At 42.4% G+C, this 18,957-nt stretch overlaps 1 protein-coding gene across 1 annotated transcript; it reads left to right on the top strand.

The window, feature by feature from the left end:
• Positions 1-237: 237 nt before the first annotated feature.
• Positions 238-15,977, top strand: LOC150044731 (uncharacterized). The gene is given in 5 exon segments (XM_090320892.1): positions 238-581; positions 9,347-9,473; positions 10,172-10,258; positions 11,551-13,067; positions 13,069-15,977. Coding segments are annotated over 5 exon segments (3,189 nt in total). The 5' UTR covers positions 238-374; the 3' UTR covers positions 14,320-15,977.
• Positions 15,978-18,957: the final 2,980 nt, after the last annotated feature.

The raw sequence follows: 18,957 nt of genomic DNA, 5'->3' as shown, positions 1-18,957 counted from the left end.
CGGGAGGGGGGTGGTTTGATGTGAGACCCACCAGATCGCTCCCGGATGACAGGAGCGCTCCACAGGAAGGCAGATGTGGATGGATGCAGACTTTTGCTCACATGCCGGAATAGAGCATCGTGGGCTCGGTGCCTCCACGAGCCCAGCACTGGCTTTGTTGGGGTGACCCCCCCCCGCATCCATGACTTAGTGGTGGAGTCCGGCTTCCGGCCTGCAAGCAGGAGGAGGGGGGTGAAAGTTGACACGTGGCCCTTGCCGCCACCACCATCACCACCACTACCGCTCTAGGAGCTGGTGCTTTCACCCCTACAACAGGAAGCGCAGACCGAGGGCACGGAGCCTGGGGCAGGGCCACAGGACCATCGCAGGGACGGATGTGTGGCCTGGAGCAGGGCTCGAGCGGCTCATATTGCCTTGGCGGAGGAAAGACAAGCAGCTTCCGCAGCGGGTGGCTCTGCACCAGCGGCCCTGGTCTGCCTGCCCAGCCCGCCCAACCTGTGGCTTTGCAGCCTGTAGCGGGAGCAGCAGCCCGAGCGCACCTGGAGAGGACGGGAGCGGCGCTGGTTCCCACAGCCAGACAGGTGCGATGCGGCCAGAAGCCCCCACTATCCCACTGCCCCCCATCCGGTTTGCTTCAGTCCTTTACCTCCATCTTCCTCCTCTTCCTGAGTCCTCCATGGCAGCTCTTAGAGAGTTAGCCCTCCTCCCCTCCCCTCCCAACCTATTCTTTTGTACAGACAAAAAACAAAAGCTGCTCCCCATTTTGAGGGAGCAACGATCTTGTTGTTTATACTCAAAAGCGCCTATAAATTAAAGAACAGGATTGTGGTGTCCAGAAGTTCCAGGAACTGACCTGTCTGCATGAAAATTAGAATTCCTGTAAAATCCAAGCATAGCATTTGTTTTTCATGCCATAAAACTACCTTCAGTCAGCTAAATGGTACTCAACCGGCCCTGGAAAGTCCCTGACCCCCACTTTATCTCACTCAAACATCTGGTTGTTGTGTTGCTGTAAATAGTGGTCTTTGCCTTAAAAGCCCTGTAAAATTTCAGCTCTGCTTCCTCCTAAGCTCCCCTGTGTTGGGTGCAGGACAAAGCCCGAGCCCCAGCCCGCCTGAATAAAGCCTTGCTGTTGCATTTTGGAGCTTCTGACTCTCCGTGCTCTTCTTGGTGGTGGTCTCACAACCTGGGCATTGCATTTGTGGGCTCCTCTGTCCGGGATCCCCCAGGAACCCTGTCGAGACCCTCTGAAGGTTAGAAGGTTTATTGCTCTGTGATCTGTAAGAGCTTAGAGCACTCACTGTTTGTCCCTGTCTGTGTTGTTACCTTTTCTACTTTCATCTTGTGGCCAGCAGTCGAGTCTATCTGGCAGGCTGTTACTGGGACAGACTTGTCCAGACAGTGATCCTGGAGGGAAAGGTTGGTGTCCTGATCACTATTCTGGGCAAGGGCCCTCTGGACCCTAAGCCATCAGGGGACACCAAAGAGGTGTCCCTCTGGTTTGACCACACTCCCCAGGGAGGGGAAGAAGGAGTCTCCCTGATTCCTCCCATCACCAGGTGGAGTGTGTTTCAGCAGCTCCCCTCTCAAATGAGTAAGGGGGCACTGTCTGATAATTTAGCTGTTTGTTTACAATTGTTGCTTGTAATCTGTTGTATGTTTGTCTGTTTGCCGGCTCTTTTATTTTACCCTTTCAACGTGGGAATCAGCACCTCTTCTCCCTTAGATCTGACCCTTGCACATTGGCAGGATGTGCAGGAGACTGTCAGTAACAACAGTGTAATAGTTCAAAAGGAAAAGTGGGTCACATTCTGTTCCTCCCTGAGAGGCCACCCTTCAATGTGGGATGGCCCACTGGCAGTACTTTGGATTTGACAGCCATCCAGAGAGTACAGGAAATTGTTTCTGGGCTGCATACACAACCCCCTGACCAATTTCTCATGTAATTAAGTTGCCTTTTAAAAAGTTTTTTTTGAACGTGGTTCTCACCTGCAAGAGTAAAATTGGCAAAGCTGTCTTGACACAAACTTCCGGAGAATGTACGACTGATATTAATTTTGCGCGCTTTAAGATCTTTGAGTATGAATGTGTGTATGAATGGGTGTGAGGGAACATGTTCAAGGTTAAATTGTCAGCATGCTATGTGAAACACTGGATGAGCTCATCCTTGAAACACAAAGGCAATTGTGTAAATCTAAGTCTAAACTTCAAGAAAATTATTAGGTTTAAATGCTTTCCAATGTTTTCAGGATTATTGCATTATTTTAAAGAGAAACTTATTAATAAGATTTTTTCTAAAGTTTCTGAAATCTGCAACAAATCTGAAATCTGAAAACAAAATCTGGTATTATAATGCATAGAGCTGTTTAAATTGTAAGTATTGTTTAGCTTGTTTAGCCCAGAGACACTAGGGAATTTGGAATTTATTTCCTTGAGTTAGGTTTGGAGATAACTATCAGAATTTAAATGTGAATTTTTTTATCAATGCCAGAAACTCAGTCTGTCTTTTAAAACTGTTTAGGTAATAAATGCCAAGAGAAAGGTCCAGGAAAATTTATTCTTGTGTGACCATCTTTGGGGGTGAGAGGTGAACTAGCAAAGCTGCAGCTCTCGGTTCCCATGGTGGGACAGGCCTTAGGGAGGGTCCATGCATGGTGAAAAAGTAAGCTAGCACAAAACCAGTTCATCTACACCTGGTCATATGGACTGAGTGGACCATCTTCGCCCTTTTTCCTTGCATACTGCCATGGACATCTGGTGGTAAAATGTAGGTGATGTGATTAGTATTAATTAAACTGCCCCTTAAAATGAATTAAATTGGGGAAATGGCTCAAGGCTAGCCCTAAAATGCACATGTGTGGGCAGAGTGGGGTTCCCGTTCTGGGGCCGTGTTGAGGTCCTTAGGATCACTACCACCCTCCCCAGCACTCCATGATCTCTAGCTTTGGTTCCAGAACCAGTGGGCCATGTGTTGAAAGCAGGAAAACAAGATGCCAAAAGATGGGTGCAGAGGTAGGAGATGCCTAGGAGTTGAGTTGGGCAACACTTGGGAGTGGGCAGGGTAGACGTCTGGGAGCTGGAGGACCAGAGGGGATGCCTGAGAGTTAGATGCCTTGTGACCAAGCAGTGACAGCTCCTGTCTCTGAAGGCATCATCCTGGGCACCGCCTGGCACCTAAACACCTACTGTGTGGAGCCCTATGTGAACATGAGTACACTGGGCATTCCAGCAGGTGAGGCCCCACCCCCTGGAAGTCCCCATTACTCTGCCCCAGGGTGCCCACATCCCAGTCTCCTGGACACAACACTGACTTCAGCAGTCCACAAACCTTCCAGAGCTACCTGGAGTGGAGGTAAAAAGACTGGGGCCTGGGGTGGCCATCCCTCTCCCCCTGCCCTCAGGCCCAAGCTGGACCCTGCATTTCCCATCATCCAGGCTTCTTGTGCTGGAGGTCCAGGGGCCTGAGATCTGTGGTTTGAGAATGAGCTTGGAACAAAGTTGGAGAGGAATCTCAAAGGGGTGTCAGGTGGGTGAGACTCTTAGATCAACCACAGGACATGGTACTCCAATGTTCTTAGGGGTGTTTGATGTACCACTCCATACTCCAGTGAGTGCTGGGCCCAGGTGCACCCCACAATAATCCCCACTCAGCATCACCAGAGAGCGGATTAGGCTGGGAACCAAGGTGTAGGTGGGCATGGATGGCTGGAGATGGAGATGCAACCCCTGCCTAAGTCTGAGTGGCCAAGGTAGGACATCCATTTCATAGAAAATCAGACAAGGATGAAGGGGTCCTCCTCTCCCAGAGATGGTTGATCTTGTGGGATTTCCAAATCTGGTGAAGTGTCAAGTAGGGGTTCTTGTTTATTTTTGTTTCTTTTCATTTAATTTTTCCTTGTAAGTGGAGCTGTGGCTCAAGTGGTAGAGCACTAACCTAGAAAGAAAAGGCTAAGGGACAGCACACAGACCTGGAGTTCAAGCTCCAGCACTGGCACACACACATTTTCTTTCCACCTACATGAGCGGAAGTGAATGCAGTGTGTGCTGTCTTGCTTACTAGCCAGTGGGTATTTCTGTGCTGTTTGGTGCCAGTTCTGAGCCCCCTCAATGTCTGCAGGGAAGACTCCTCCTGTCCAGCCAGAGCCATGGGCAAGCATAGACTGTGTGATTGGTAGACTAAACAGCTGTCCTCCTCCTCCTGTCCTAGTCTAAACCTCTCTCCTACTCCCTGTCCCCCTCCTTTCTTCCTGCTCCCTCTCTTTCTGCCTAAGGCCTGGAAGAACTTCGAAAGCGCAGCCTCTGGAGCAGGCTGCTATCTCCTCATGGGCCACAGAAGCATATAGCTACTTTTCAAAACCACAGCCAGAGCACTGATGGTTAACCTCGTATCTGTCACCAAGTCATTACCTATATATAGGGCTGGGACATTTGTCATGGCCTTGGGCCCCTAGAGTCTTCAAAGAGAGGCCAATGACGTAGGAGCAGAGAGCAGAGAGGAGGCTGTAAAAGAAGGGTTGCTAAATATGGATGTTTGTTACAAGGCTGATTTTATAATTTTTCTTTTGCGGGGCGGGGAGGGGGTTCAGGGAGGGATCATGGGGATTGGATTCTGGGCCTGGGCAATGTCCTTGAGCTCTTCTGATTAAGGCTATTGCCCTAATCCTGGGCCTAGGCATTGTCCCTGAGCTCTTCAGCTCAAAGCTACTCCCCTACCGCTAGAGCCTCAGCCCCACTTCCTCTGTTCTAGAGTCTTTATGGGCTAGGCTGGCTTTGAATTGATCCTCAGATCTCAGCCTCCTGAGTAACTAGGATTACAGGCATGAACCACTGGGCCCGGCTTATGATTTTGTAATTCTTGCATTAAGGAAAAACTGTTATTTGAGTTCAAACTGTTATTGGAGTTCTAAGCAGTAGCTCAGTCTGCAGAAAAAAAAAAAAATGTCTCCTTTAAAAGGAGTCCTGGAGGCAAAGGGGAGTGCCTTGAGCCTATGAAAGTTCTTCAACTGCAGAGAAAGGCTAAAGTGTGAAGTTTTAAAGCAAAGATTAGAAAAGGTTAAAAAAAAAATAGAAATGTGTTTCTGGATAAAAGTTGGAAGTGAGATTGTCCTAATTGTTTCAAAGTGAAAAAAGGAAAATTAGGACTACCAAGATGATTGTTTAATTGCTGTTTCAATTTACCCTTATAAGTTTTTTTTTTTTTTTGTCCCAGTCCTGGGGCTTAAACTCAAGACCTAAACACTGTCCTGGGGCTTTCTCAAGGCTAGTGCTCTACCACTTGAGCCCCAGCACCACTTTCAGCTTTTTTTCTATGTATTTGGTACAGAGGAATCGAACCCTGGTCTTTGTGCATGCTAGGCAAGCACTCTACCACTAGGCTAAACTCCTGGCCCTGCCCTTATAAGTTTTTTGTAACAGTTTCTAGCAGGTCCACAGAGAAGGACAGCAGTTTCTTATAAATCTGTCAGATGTAACGTTGGTCCTTAATAAGTTCCAGGTAAAACCAAGCTTAAAGACTGCGTTTTTGTTGACTGACTTGTTGCTTTTAATTGGAGTAAAGTGGCCTTTTAAATGACTCATTGATCTGAAAACTTCAGTTTGAACCCAGCCCAGGCAGAGAAAGGTCCTTGTGAGATTGTCATCTCATCACCACCAGAGTACTGACAAGCAGAATTGCTTTGGAGTTCTAAGTGGCAGAGTGCTAGCCTTGAGCTAGAGAACCGAGGGACAACACTCAGGCCCTGCAAGCAAGGTGAATGCCAAAGGTGCATTTATCCCTGTGTGGAAAAGACACTCCTGGGACTGAAGCAATGGAACCTCCAGATGCAACAAGCCATTGTTTGGATGGCAGAGATGGTGTCAGATCCTAGAGTTACTTGTGTTTTGCCTTTCAATATTAATCAGAGCTGGGAGGTCATAGAACAGTTCGTAAGTATTCCTTTCTAATGCCCATGTCTATCTACCTCACACGTGGGCAGGAGCTTACCAGTCATCTGTAATTGTGTGTAGTAAAAAGATTGTCCAAGGAATGGATAGTTTCAAATCCTAAACCCCCTGTATCTGCCCTAACTGAGCAAATTTTGGGCTGCCAGCAGTCACATTCATTCAGGAAAGATATTTTGGGACCTGAGACTGTGTCCCTATTGATGTATACTTTGGCATTATAAGAAAAATTATAGGGGCCGGGAGTTTGGCATAGTGGTTAAAGTGCTTGCCTAGCATGCATGAAGACTTGGGTTCGATTCCTCGGTACCACATACATAGGAAAAAGCCAGAAGTGGTGCTGAGGCTCAAGTGGCAGAGCTCTAGCCTTGAGAAAGTCCAAAGACAGTGCTCAAGCTCTCTCTCTTTTTTTTTTTTTTTTATGGACCATGGGATTTGACCTCTGGGCCTGGGTGCTGTCCCTGAGCTCTTCAGCTCAAGGCTACCTACCATCCTACCCTTCCAGCCACCACCCCATTTCCCATTTTCTCATGAATTATTGGGGATAAGAATCTCACGTTTTTAGTGCCCTGGCTGTCTTCAAACCTCCATCCTCTGATCTCAACCTCCTGAGTAGCTAGGATTACAGGATGGAGCCATGGCACCCAGCCCATGTATAATGTTTGAGCAGGAAAATCTAGGGCAAAAATCACGCTCTTCTTTGACTACTTCATTTGCCTTCTCCCCCAGCTATACTTCCAGAATCTTCTGGTCATTCTCAACAGGACGAAAGAATGAAAGAATCTCTGATGAGTTGTTTCTTCTTTATTTATGTTTGCTATCCTCGGCTTTAACTTAGAAACATGGGATACACCTACTCCTGTCTCCATCATGACTTTCTTGTACTACTAGTGGAGATTAAACTCACAGGCATCACAGTCAGCTCCTTCTTTCACTGCTGGTACTATCATTAGAGCCGTGACTCCAACCTGTTTATTAGCTGATTAGTTTGAGTTACCTACCCAGGTTTTCTTCTAGGCCTCAGTCTTTTTAGTAACTAGGGTAGGATACCATTCCTGAACTAGAAGCACTTGTAATGTTTTGTTTTTCTTGAACATTTAACAGTACAAAAAGTTCCATGAAACTCTTATCTCTACTGGGCCACAAGTAAACAGGAAGTGGCACAGTAATTCAAGTGATTCAAATGAGCTGACGAGCTCAGGGACAGTGCCCATACCCACAGTTTAAGCCTCATGATGCACCAAAAAAATTCTACTCTGTGTTTTTAGATCACATTCCTCTTTTTTACTTGTCTGTCCTTCTTGTGGTGATCATAGATCACATTTTTCTTTTGTTATCTTGAATATTCCTTATGCATCTATCAGTTTACCTCCCTCTTTCATTCAATACCTTTTAAAAATGCAAATCTGGTAAATATTTTATTCCCCTGCAACATGTATTCTGCATTGTAAGAAGTAACAGATTTCACAGAAGTTCATGCCAACAATTCTTTTTATTTATAAATATTGCTATCTATGAGCACACTTCATTGTTTAGAAATTTAATAACAATAATGGTTAAGAGAGGATATTTCTATTGCGGTAAATGACTCAACTTTTATAAGGACCAAATAAATAATTAGCACATCTTTTTTCTTATTGTTTGGGTAATGTATAGAGGGGTTATAGTTACAATCATAAAGTAGTGCGTGCATTATTTCCTCAAACCTTGATGGCCCTTCTCCTATTTTTGTCCCCTTTTCCTCCCCCTACCCCCTTCCTCATTAGTCAGTTCTTTTTTTACATTTTTTATTTTTTGGGGGGTCATTAGACTTGAACGTGACCTTGGGTGCTGTCCCTGAGCTCTTCAGCTCAAGACTACTGCCCAACTCCTTGGGCTGGGCATTGTCCCTGAGCTCTTCAGCTCAAAGCTCCTGCCCTATGCCTTGAGCCACAGCTCCATTTCCCATTTTCTACTGATTAATTGGAGATAAGAGGCTCAGGTCCTTTAATGCCTGGGCTGTCTTTGAACTGATTGTCAGATCTCAGCCTCCTGAGTAGCTAGGATTACAATTGTGAGTCACTGTGCTGGCTTTCATTAGCTACTTCTTGAGTTTAGTTACTTCCTCTAACATCCACCTGGACACTGTGCATTTTGCTGAACTACTAATGTGATATATAATCCACACAGTGTCCTCAATGTGTTCTGATTGTTTTTGCGAGTATTTTTTTTTTTTTTTGCCAGTTGAGGGGCGTGAACTTAGGGCCTGGTCACTGTCCTTGAACACTTTTTGCACAAGGCTACTGATCTGCCGCTTGTGTCACAACACCATTTTTTTCTGTGTATGTGATATTGAGGAATCAAACCCAGGTCTTCGTGCATGCTTAGCGAGTATTCTACCACTAGGCTACACTCCTGACCCTTTGAGGGTATTTTTTTATTTGCCACATCTGGGGCTTGAATTCAGGCTTGAGCACTATCTTGGCTTTTTTCCCCTCAAGGCTAGAGCTCTGCCACTTGAGCCACAGCATTTTTTCTGTGTGTGAAGTACTGAATAATTGAACCAGTGTCTTCTATATGCTAGACAAGCATTCTACCATGGGCAGACACTTTTTTCTTTCTGTTGGTCCTGTGATTTGAACTTTGAGCCCGGGCACTGTCCCTGAGTTCTGTAGCTCAAGGCTACCACCTTACCTCTTGAGCCACAATACCACTATGGGAGTACTTTTTTTTTTTTAGGGAGGGAGGGTCATGGGGCTTCAACTCATGGCCTGGGCTCCCTCCCTGAGCTCTTCAGCTCAACCTACCACCCTACCCCAGGGCCTGGGCTTTCTCTGTGAGATCTTCAGCTGCAGCTTACTGCCCTACCCTTGAACCACAGCCCCACTTCCCATTTTCAAATTAATAATTGGAGATAAGTGTTCCATGCTTTGTAGGCTTTGTAGTGCCTGGGCTGGCCTTGAACTGATCCTCTGATCTCAGCCTCCAGAGTAGCTAGGATTGCAGGCATGAGCCACTGTGTCAGCTTGAGAGTACTTTTTAATAAACCTGATTAGACTTTTCATTGAGGCAGAATGTGAAAATACCGGAAAAATGATTTGTTTTCCTGATACATAGTAAGTTTTATCATTATAAGCTCAACACCCTAGCTCCTAAGAATTGTTGCCATATCTCTATTGCTAGCACTAGAAATGTGTTCTGATATATTAAAGAAAGTTTGTATTTGTAAGTTATAATTATTTATAATTACTAATATAGAAACAAATATTTCTACTTTGATGTTTAGTTCTGCCATTGAATAAGCAACACAGCAAGACCCAAACATTTTATATTGAGACAGAAACGGATGGAGAAGACTGAAATTACAGAGTTGGTGTTTTCATGACTCACGGATAATTAATTTATAGAAATAAATGTGTCCTCACAGATGCTGGTGTCATTTGATGATGTAGCTGTGGATTTCAGCTGGGAGGAGTGGCAAGACCTGGACGTTGCTCAGAGGACCCTGTATAGAGATGTAATGCTGGAGACCTACAGCAACCTGGTGTTCTTGGGTGAGCAAAAGTCACATTAACTTTCAAGTTCACATGCTTTATTTTTGAGTAGATATATGAATATTTGTTATTTATGTGTAAGATTCCATTCCATGTGAAATGTCATTTCTTTCTAAGATAAACTTCAACTAGATTATGACACTCTACAGGCATTTGTATTCTCATTCTTCAAGAAGTCAAAGGAACATTTTGATAAATCTATGTGTCAATAACTGACTTTCTTCCCAAAGTTGAGTTAATTACTGTGGGTGGATATTCACTATAGAATAGGACATAAATCACTATTGTAAGAATGATTTGGAAACCATTAGTTTCCGGTATGTATTTATAATCCAAATCTGATTCCTGGTACAGGGGATTATACCTGTAATCCTAGCTATTCAAGAGCCTGAAATCTGAGGATTTTAGTTTGTAACCAGCAAGGACAAAAATTCCCAATGAGATGCTTATCTCCAATTAACCTCTCAAAAACCAGAAGTGAAACTGGAACTCAAACTGACAGAATGTTTGGGTTGCGCTAAAGAGCTGATCAGGTTGAGGTCACAAAACCAGCAAAATAAATTCAAAGCTGGGAGAAAGTCAACCATGTGAGACATGAGAAATGGGATTCAAAAGCAACCGTGTGAATAGGATGTCTGAGATCTTACAGTACTGATAACCTAGATAATCAATGGATCTCAACTATTTCTTATTAACAGGGCATTGTATTTACAAACCTGAATTGATTCTCAAGCTGGAGCAAGATGAACCATGGATAGGAGAAACCTTAGAGAAGAATTCCATAGGTGAGCTAATGCATCTTGCACAGTTGTTTCTGTTAGATCCAAGGATCAGTTAGTAGCTTCAACTTGTGGTAAATTCAGCAATAATATTATTTTTCCTGAGTCCTACATGTGGCAGAGAGCTAGGTGATCTTTTGTCTCAAAGACTTGTCAATAAAGAATTTGTATGGAGACATCCTAAATTCTGTGTGGCAGTAAGTTAAAGTTATCAATTCTCTTTCTCTTTGTGGAAGTTACTCTAAGACAAAGAAAGAAAATTAAAAGTGTAGAAAGAGATTCTTTTTTTTTTTTCTTTTTTTTTTTTTTTGGAAAGTAGGGGTATGCTGGTTAATGAAATAAGTACTCCAGGGTGTTATTCTCTCATAAGTAAAGTAACTTCTTGGTGGTTGGCTGAGATTGTGATGCAAAACCAAAAGTTTTGGTCAAGAGAAGATGATTGACTAGGTGGTCAGCTGGAGTATCTCGTCTTCCATGGTTCTGACTGGAATGAAAGAAAAGCAATTTTGATGGGGGTTGGTCTAAAATTAAGAGAAAAGCATTTTGAAATTCCCTAAGATTTTTAGTGAGAAGTTAAAAGAGATATAGCTATAAATCCTTACTCTCAGGAACCGTTCCTGCTTAGTTGAAAAGGAAGGAATGTCTAAACCACTCTAATGGTCTCTTCATATACAAATATTGCTGTACCTCACCTAATGGTTGAGAAGGGAAACATCAAGATATATAGAAATGATTAAAGAAAACAAAGTGGGCCTGGAGTTTGGTCTAGTGGTAGAGTGTTTGTCTAGCATGTAGGAAAATCAGGTGTAGTTCCTCAGCACCACATTCAAAGAAAACGCCAGAAGTGTTGCTGTGGCTCAAGTAGTAGAGATCTAACCTTAAGAAAACCCAAAGTTTGTGCTCAGTTTCTGAGTTCAAGCCTCAGGACTGGCAAAAAAATAAATAAATAAAACAAACCAGCTATTCCCCAATGATAAGTAAAACAGCATCTGAACAGAACTCTAAAAATACTAAAGTGCTTAGCTAAAACTCTAGCAATGTGGAGTTGAATAATCTGGGTAAAAAGGACATATAAAAAAGAAGAAAAAACCTGAATTACAGAAGAACATTATTTTCCATGGTAAAATATCAGTATTCCCTCCTCAATTTATATGGAGAAAATCATACCTTTCTCATATCAGTTCCCACTTTGATACTTCAAAATCTCTTACAGTTCAGATGGGAGAAAATATCTTTAAATTTAGAGAACATTTCTATCTCATTTATATTTTTGTATTTTTTTCTGTGACTTGTTTTAGATGTCCAGGAAATGGAGGATGTGATTAAGACATGCCCAGAAAGTCCACATGAAAATGTATGTGAAGTAGTAGTCTCAAATTGTAACACCATTGAGGAAAGAGTAAGATTTGTAACAAGTTTTCATTTGAGCTCCAAACATAAACCAGAGCTAATTAGGAATAATGAAAACTCCTTAGAGATGAAGACCAAGGAGTTCATTGAGTATCAGAATGTGCTTCTCTCTAGTAACCCAGATGAGATGCATGCTGTATACAGGCCTGTGGTTGAAGAATCTGCCAGATCTTCAAAGCATTTGAGTCAAAACTATATGCCAATTAAGCTGCAGGATTTTCAGTATGGTGGAGAGGGCAAAGTATTAAACCCAGAGACTAAATTCTTGAGACCTAATTGGGTTGGTATGGAAAAGTCCTCTGATAGCCATGAAAAATATAGAGAAGAGTATGATAAATCTGTTGTCCTTGCCCAAGAAATATTTCAGGGAGGGACAAACTCTTCTGAATGTACTATATGTGGAACAACATACAAGTTAAAACCTGCAATCACTACACATCAGAAGAAGTACACAGGACAGAATTCTTGTATATGTACTAAATGTGAGCAATCATTCAGTAGGGAAGGTCACTTTACAAGACCTCAGAGCACATATCCCAAGAACTTCATCAAGTATAGCAAATGTGCAAAATCTGTCTCTCAGAAGTCAGACCCAACTTTTCAACCTCAGATGCCCACAGAAGAGAAAGTCTGTGAATATGAGGCATGTAGGAAAAATTCCAGTCAGAAGGTTGCTCTCAGTACCCATCAGAGAATACAAAAGGGAGAGAATCCTCATGAGTCTGACAATTGTGGGAAGTTTTTCAGACAGAAGAAAGACCTTTGTGTTCATCAAAGAACGCACACAGTAGAGAAACCTTATGAATGTAAGGAATGTGGAAAGTCTTTCACCTTGAAGTCATACCTATCTCTTCATCAAAGAACACACACAGGAGAGAAACCTTATGAATGTAACAAATGTGGAAAGTCTTTCACTAAGAAATCAAAACTTACTGTCCATCAGCGAACACACACAGGAGAGAAACCTTATGAATGTAACAAGTGTGGAAAGGCTTTCACACAAAAGTCACACTTGAATGTTCATCAGAGAATACACACAGGAGAAAAACCTTATGAATGTAACATTTGTGGACAGTCTTTCATTGTGAAATCAAAACTTACTGTCCATCAGCGAACACACACAGGAGAGAAACCTTATGAATGTAATATTTGTGGAAAGTCATTCATTGAGAAATCAAGACTTACTAACCATGAGAGAACACACACAGGAGAGAAACCTTATGAATGTAATAAATGTGGAAAGCGTTTCACTGAGAAATCAAAACTTACTAACCATGAGAGAACACACACAGGAAAGAAACCTCATGAATGTATCATTTGTGGAAAGTCTTTTACTAAGAAATCAAAACTTACTGTCCATCAGCGAACACACACGGGAGAGAAACCTTATTCATGTAACGAATGTGGAAAAATCTTTCTCTCGGAAAGTAAGCCTTTGTGATCATCAGGGAACACACACAGGAGAGACACCGTATGAATGTAGCAAATGTGGAAAGTGTTTCAGGAAAAAGTCAATCCTTCATGTTCATCAGAGAACACACACAGGAGAGAGATCTTATGAATGTAAGAAATACGGAAAGTCTTTCACGGATAAGGCACACTTTAAGCTTCATCAGAGAATACACTCAGGCGAGAAACCTCATGAATGTAACAAATGTGGAAAGTCTTTCACCTTTAAGTCTTACCTTTCTGTTCATCAAAGAACACACACAGGAGAGAAACCTTATGAATGTAATAAGTGTGGAAAGTCTTTCACCTTAAAGTCATACCTTTTTGTTCATCAAAGAACACACACAGGAGAGAAACCTTATGAATGTAACATTTGTGGAAAGTCATTCACTCAGAAATCCAAACTTACACAGCATGAGAGAATACACACAGGAGAGAAACCTTATGAATGTAACATTTGTGGAAAGTCTTTCACTCAGAAATCAAAACTTATTGACCATGAGAGAATACACACAGGAGAGAAACCTTATGAATGTAAGGAATGTGGAAAGTCATTCACCTTTAAGTCATACCTTTCTGTTCATCAAAGGAAACACACAGGAGAGAAACCTTATGAATGCAACAAATGTGGAAAGTTTTTTGGTTATAAGTCAGGCTTTAAGCTTCATCAGAGAACACACACGGGAGAGAAACCTTATGAATGTAACAAGTGTGGAAAGTCTTTCACGCAGAAGTCAAGCTTTAATGTTCATCAGAGAACACACACAGGAGAGAAACTTCATGCATGTAACATTTGCGGAAAGTCTTTCACTCAGAAAGCAAAACTTACTAACCATGAGAGAACACGCACAGGAGAGAAACCTCATGAATGTATCATTTGCGGAAAGTCTTTCACTATGAAATCAAAACTTACTGCCCATCAGCAAACACACACAGGAGAGAAACCTTATGAATGTAACGAATGTGGAAAATCTTTCTCTCGGAGGGTAAGCCTTTGTGACCATCAGAGAACACATACAGGAGAGAAACCTTATGAATGTAACACATGTGGAAAGTGTTTCAGGCATAAGTCAAGCTTTAACGTTCATTAGAGAACACACACCAGAGAGAAACCTTATGAATGTAACAAATGTGGAAAGTCTTTCAGTCAAAATTCAAGCTTTAATGTACATCAGAGAATACACACAAGAGAGACACCTTACGAATAGATCATTTGTTGAAAGTCTTTTACTCAGAAGTCAGACTTTACTGTCATTTGTGGGCATTGATCTCTTGGAGTGGGTGTTGTCTCTGAGCCTGTCAGTTCAAGATTACCATCCTACCACTTGAGCTATGTGCCAATTCCTTCTGATTTTAAGTGATTAAGGGATGTGTATCACAGACTTCAGCTGGCCGGCTGCTGATGCTGCTGCAGTGGCTCACGCCTGTAATCCTAGCTACTCAGTTGGCTGAGATCTGAGGATCAAGGCTCGAAGCCACCTAGTACACAAGGGGACCTGAGCCTCTTGTCTCCTAATAACCTCTAGAAAACAGGAAATGGGGCTTGGCTCAAGGGTAGGGTAGTAACCTTGAGTAGAAGAGCTCACAGACAGCTTCCAGGCTGAGCTCAAGCCCCAAGACCAACAACAACAAAAATTATATTTTTTATTGTAATTAATATAATGGTTATATTACATTCCCCAGATGGAAGTTGCATTACTTCACCTACATTGATACCCTTTCTTATGTCTTGGTCCCCATTTCCCACCCCCAAGAAACATTTCTTTTTTTTTTTGGCAATTGTGGGGCTTTTAAATCTGGGCCTGGGCACTGTCCCTGAGATCTCCACCTCAAGACTCCTGCCAAACCTTCGGGTCTCAGTATTGTCCCTGAACTCTTTAGCTCAGGGCTACCGCCCTACTCTTGGTGCCACAGTGCTACTACCCATCTTCTATTGTCTAATTGGAGAAAAGGGACTCTTGTTCTTTAGTCTTTGGCTGGCTTTGAACTGCAGTCTTCCCATTTGAGCCTCCTGAATAGCTAGGATGACAGGCCTGACCCACCACACCTAGTTTAGAAAACAATTTTTTTCATTGTGGGACATGGGGCTTGAACTCTGGTCCTGGGTATTGTCCCTGAGCTCTTCTGCTCGGGGCTACTGCCTTACCCCTTCAGCCACACGCCATTTCCTCTTTTCTAGAGATCAATTGGAGATAAAAGTCTCATGGTCTTTAGGTGTTTAGTGCCCAGGCTGGCTTTGAACCTCAATCCTCAGATCTCAGACTCTTGAGTAGCTAGGATCACAGGCATGAGAAACAGCGCTTGCCTACAAAACAACTAATCATTACTTGTTAGTCACTGGGCCTCATCCAGCAAGATGTCAATCCTGGAGCTACTGTAATACGTTGGAGAGGTTGTCCTTGTTGCCGTGAGGAATGCCCACCTGTGGGGTCGAGATCATCATCAAGTAATCCAGAATATTATGGCAGAAAACTTTGTGGTCGCCAAACAAGGGGACCCTGAACTAGAGCCAATGAAGGCTCTGGGGGAATTCTTTTTTTTTCCCTCAGTTGTGGGACTTGAACTCTGAGCTTGGGAATTGTCCCTGAGGTCTTGGGCTCAGAGCTACCGCCCTACCCGTTGAGCCACAGGACCCCTTCTGGTTTTCTAGTGGTTAGAGATAAGAGTCTTTTGGACTTCTCAGTTCTCAGCCTCCTGTGCATCTAGGATTAAACATTCGTTTACAACATAATATCATGTATATTAAAAATGAATTTGTCTACGTAATAATTGTCTACTGTGCAAAACCAGCAGTGCTTAGCTTAGTTATACTTTTGGTCTTTGTTATCTTTTATGTTTTCGCATCAATCTTCGAATTTATTTTCTATTTCTGTGAAGAATACCACATTCTTGGGCATTGCATTCAATCTGTACTTTGGCTTTGAAGAGGATGGCCATGTTCTGTTGGGAGCCAGAACGTGGACCCAGGCTGTCCCTTGAACCTGCCCATCTGAGTAAGATAACCACACTAAGAAGTATGCTGGTGCCATGCCTAGGAACTTTTGTGCTACATTGTCTGCATTGTGAACTCCCTGATCTCTTTGATTTATTGCTGTATTGCCTTGTCCTGCTTAACTGATCTGAGATTTACTCTATGAATGTAACCCCTGGCAGTTCCCTGGTTTAAGTGATCTGAGATTTACCTTATGAATGTAACCCCTGGCAGTTCCCTGATTTCAAGAAAAGTATATAAGCCCTTTGTGGAAATAAATGAGGCTACAGTGTTAAGCTCACAGTCTTCTTGGGCTGCTGTCTTGTGCTGTAGTCCTCTTGAACCCCATCTGTTTGTCTCTTTTCTATTTTTTCCTAGTCCCTGCCCCCTATTTCAGGAATCCAGGTTTGCTGCTGGCTGGCTCCGGCAATGTTCATGGTAATTCACCCAGTCTGTGGCATGAGGGCTTTCCATCTTCTGGTGCGTTTCTTCAAGATTCTGTGTTTCTTTTTATTTATTTTTTGTTGATTTGGGCCCTTGAACTCAGGACTTGTGCATTGACTCGTCCCTTGAGTGTCCTTGTGCTTAAGACTAATACTCTACTACTTGAGCCACAGCCACAAATATTTCTGGTATTCAAGTAGTGAATTGGATGTAAGAGTCTCAAATGGATGTTTCCTCCTGGGCTGTCTGCAAACCACAATTCTCCTATCTCAGACTCCTGAGTAGCTAGGATGACAGGAATGAGCCACTGTCACCCAGGTATGTTTCTTATTTGTATATAACACATGCAAGACTTTTTAAAATTTTTCCTTAAAATATATCAAAGTATGTTCTATGGACCACAATGGGTCTGTTCTGATGAAAGTTTTATATCACCTGAAGGTGAGCCAGCACTCAAATTCTCTTACTGTTGAAGGAAATACTGTACAAATACTAGTTAAGCCTGGTTGGTACTTTATCTATTAATTTCAGAGTGCTCCAGTGACAACCAGGCTGCTAACTTAAAATAAAAAAATGAGTGATCTCACAGTTCAGAAGGAGTAACATCATCTAGTATTATTCTTAGTAGTAGTAGTAGTAGTAGTAGTAGTAGTAGTGGTAGTGGATCCTGTGGATTAAGCTCTGGGCTAGGCATTGTCCCTGAGCTCTTCAGTCACAGCCGTGTGTCACAGCCCCACTTTACATTTTCTAGATATTAATTGGAGATGTCATTGCTTCCATGGATACACACATAATACCTATAAAAGTATTCAGGAAAGAAGAGAATCGTATATTAGTAGTAATTGTTTACCAATGTTAGACCTCAGTGTTTACAGGCTTTCTGTAGATATAAATTATCCTTTAAAAAGGAGAAGATATATGCAGGTTTAAATCCTGTCTTCTACTATGGTTGCTTTGAATCAAGTAAGCATACAATAGAGAAATATGAAGGGATATAGGAATGTTGGATATAGGAAAACATTTTGGGCTGGGTTCTGCTGACTCACGCCTATAATCCTAGGTACTCAGGAGTCTGAGATCTGAGGATCACAGCTCAAGGCTAGCCCCTGGAATGAATTTCTGTAAGACTATTATCTCCAATTAACCACTAGAAAACTAGAAGTAGCTCTATGGCTCAAGTGGTAGAATGCTAGGCTTGAGCTGAAGAGCTCAGGGACAGTGCCCAGGCCCAGAGTTCTAGCCCCATCACAGACAAAAAAATAAAAATGAAAAGAATGAAAAAAAGATTTTGGAAGTGACCAATGAAATAATGGGAATATAATTCAATTTCTGAAAGAAAAGGGAAGGAGTTGGACTTGGTACATGAAGCAGAGCATGAACCTTGGTGTTCATACATGTTTTCACAGTTGGAAACACATGAGGTTTTATTTAACTGAAAAAGCTGCTCAGTGAAAGCTTCTCGGGCTTCTCATTTCTTTGCCAATCCCCTCCTTTCCTCTATATTCTTGACCCATATTCACACTGACAAATGATCTTGAATAATCCTAAGTAGCAGACAGTCTCATTTTACTAACGGTCAATCTATATCTTCCTAGTTGCCTCTGGAACCTTGCTTAATTCTCTTCCTAAGCACGGGACAAATGAAGAGGACAAATCAAAAGTATTGGTGTGAAATTCAAGCATTGCCTTTTTATTTCTTTTCCCAATGAATTGCAATTTGATCAAAAAAACATGTATATAATTAATAAACCAGTTTACTTAGCATTCAGGTTTATAGTTCATGCCCAATAACCAAGAAAAATAAATAAACAAACATTTTCTGTGTAACTCTTTCAATATATTTTCAAAGGATCAAATAAATGAATTTTAAAGATAGAAAAAAGATTCCTCCATGCTCGACTATGAGAGTCAGGTGTTTCTTGGTAGCGGTAACCTTGACTTGATCAGTTTCTCTGTTTTCTAATATCATCCGCCACGGATCAGGTGGATTTAGCAGTTTCTGAGAGAAGATAGGATATGGAGAAAAAGATACCAATAGAGAAAACTGTTGCCAGGTGGGCTGTCAGCATTCAAATGTCATGTGGACTGACCAGCACATGCCATAGTTCAGTGCATTTATTTATACAGGCACTTGCACAAGTAAAGGCAAGTAGAGAGAGAATGTCCAGTTCATCAATTTACATGAAGTTGTGATGGCTTCAAACCGATGCTATCTGGGCTTCTTTTGCAGCTTCCAAGGCTAAGAAAACTAACTATGCCTTCTAACCGAACTAGCAAGCCTCAAGTTTCCTTTTCTTCTTTTCCTTTTTTTTTTTGGTCAGTCATGGGCTTACACTCTAGGGCTGGGAGCTGTCCCTGAGCTCTTCAGCTCAAGGTTATCACTCTCTCACTTAAGGCACAGAGTCACTTCTGGTTTTCTGGTGGTTAATTA

This window comes from Megascapheus bottae, chromosome 29, assembly GCF_031878675.1.
Source record: "Megascapheus bottae isolate mThoBot1 chromosome 29, mThoBot2.hap1, whole genome shotgun sequence".
NCBI lineage: Eukaryota > Metazoa > Chordata > Mammalia > Rodentia > Geomyidae > Megascapheus > Megascapheus bottae.
Note: the sequence above shows the minus strand (reverse complement) of the source record. Positions and strands in the feature narration are given on the sequence as shown.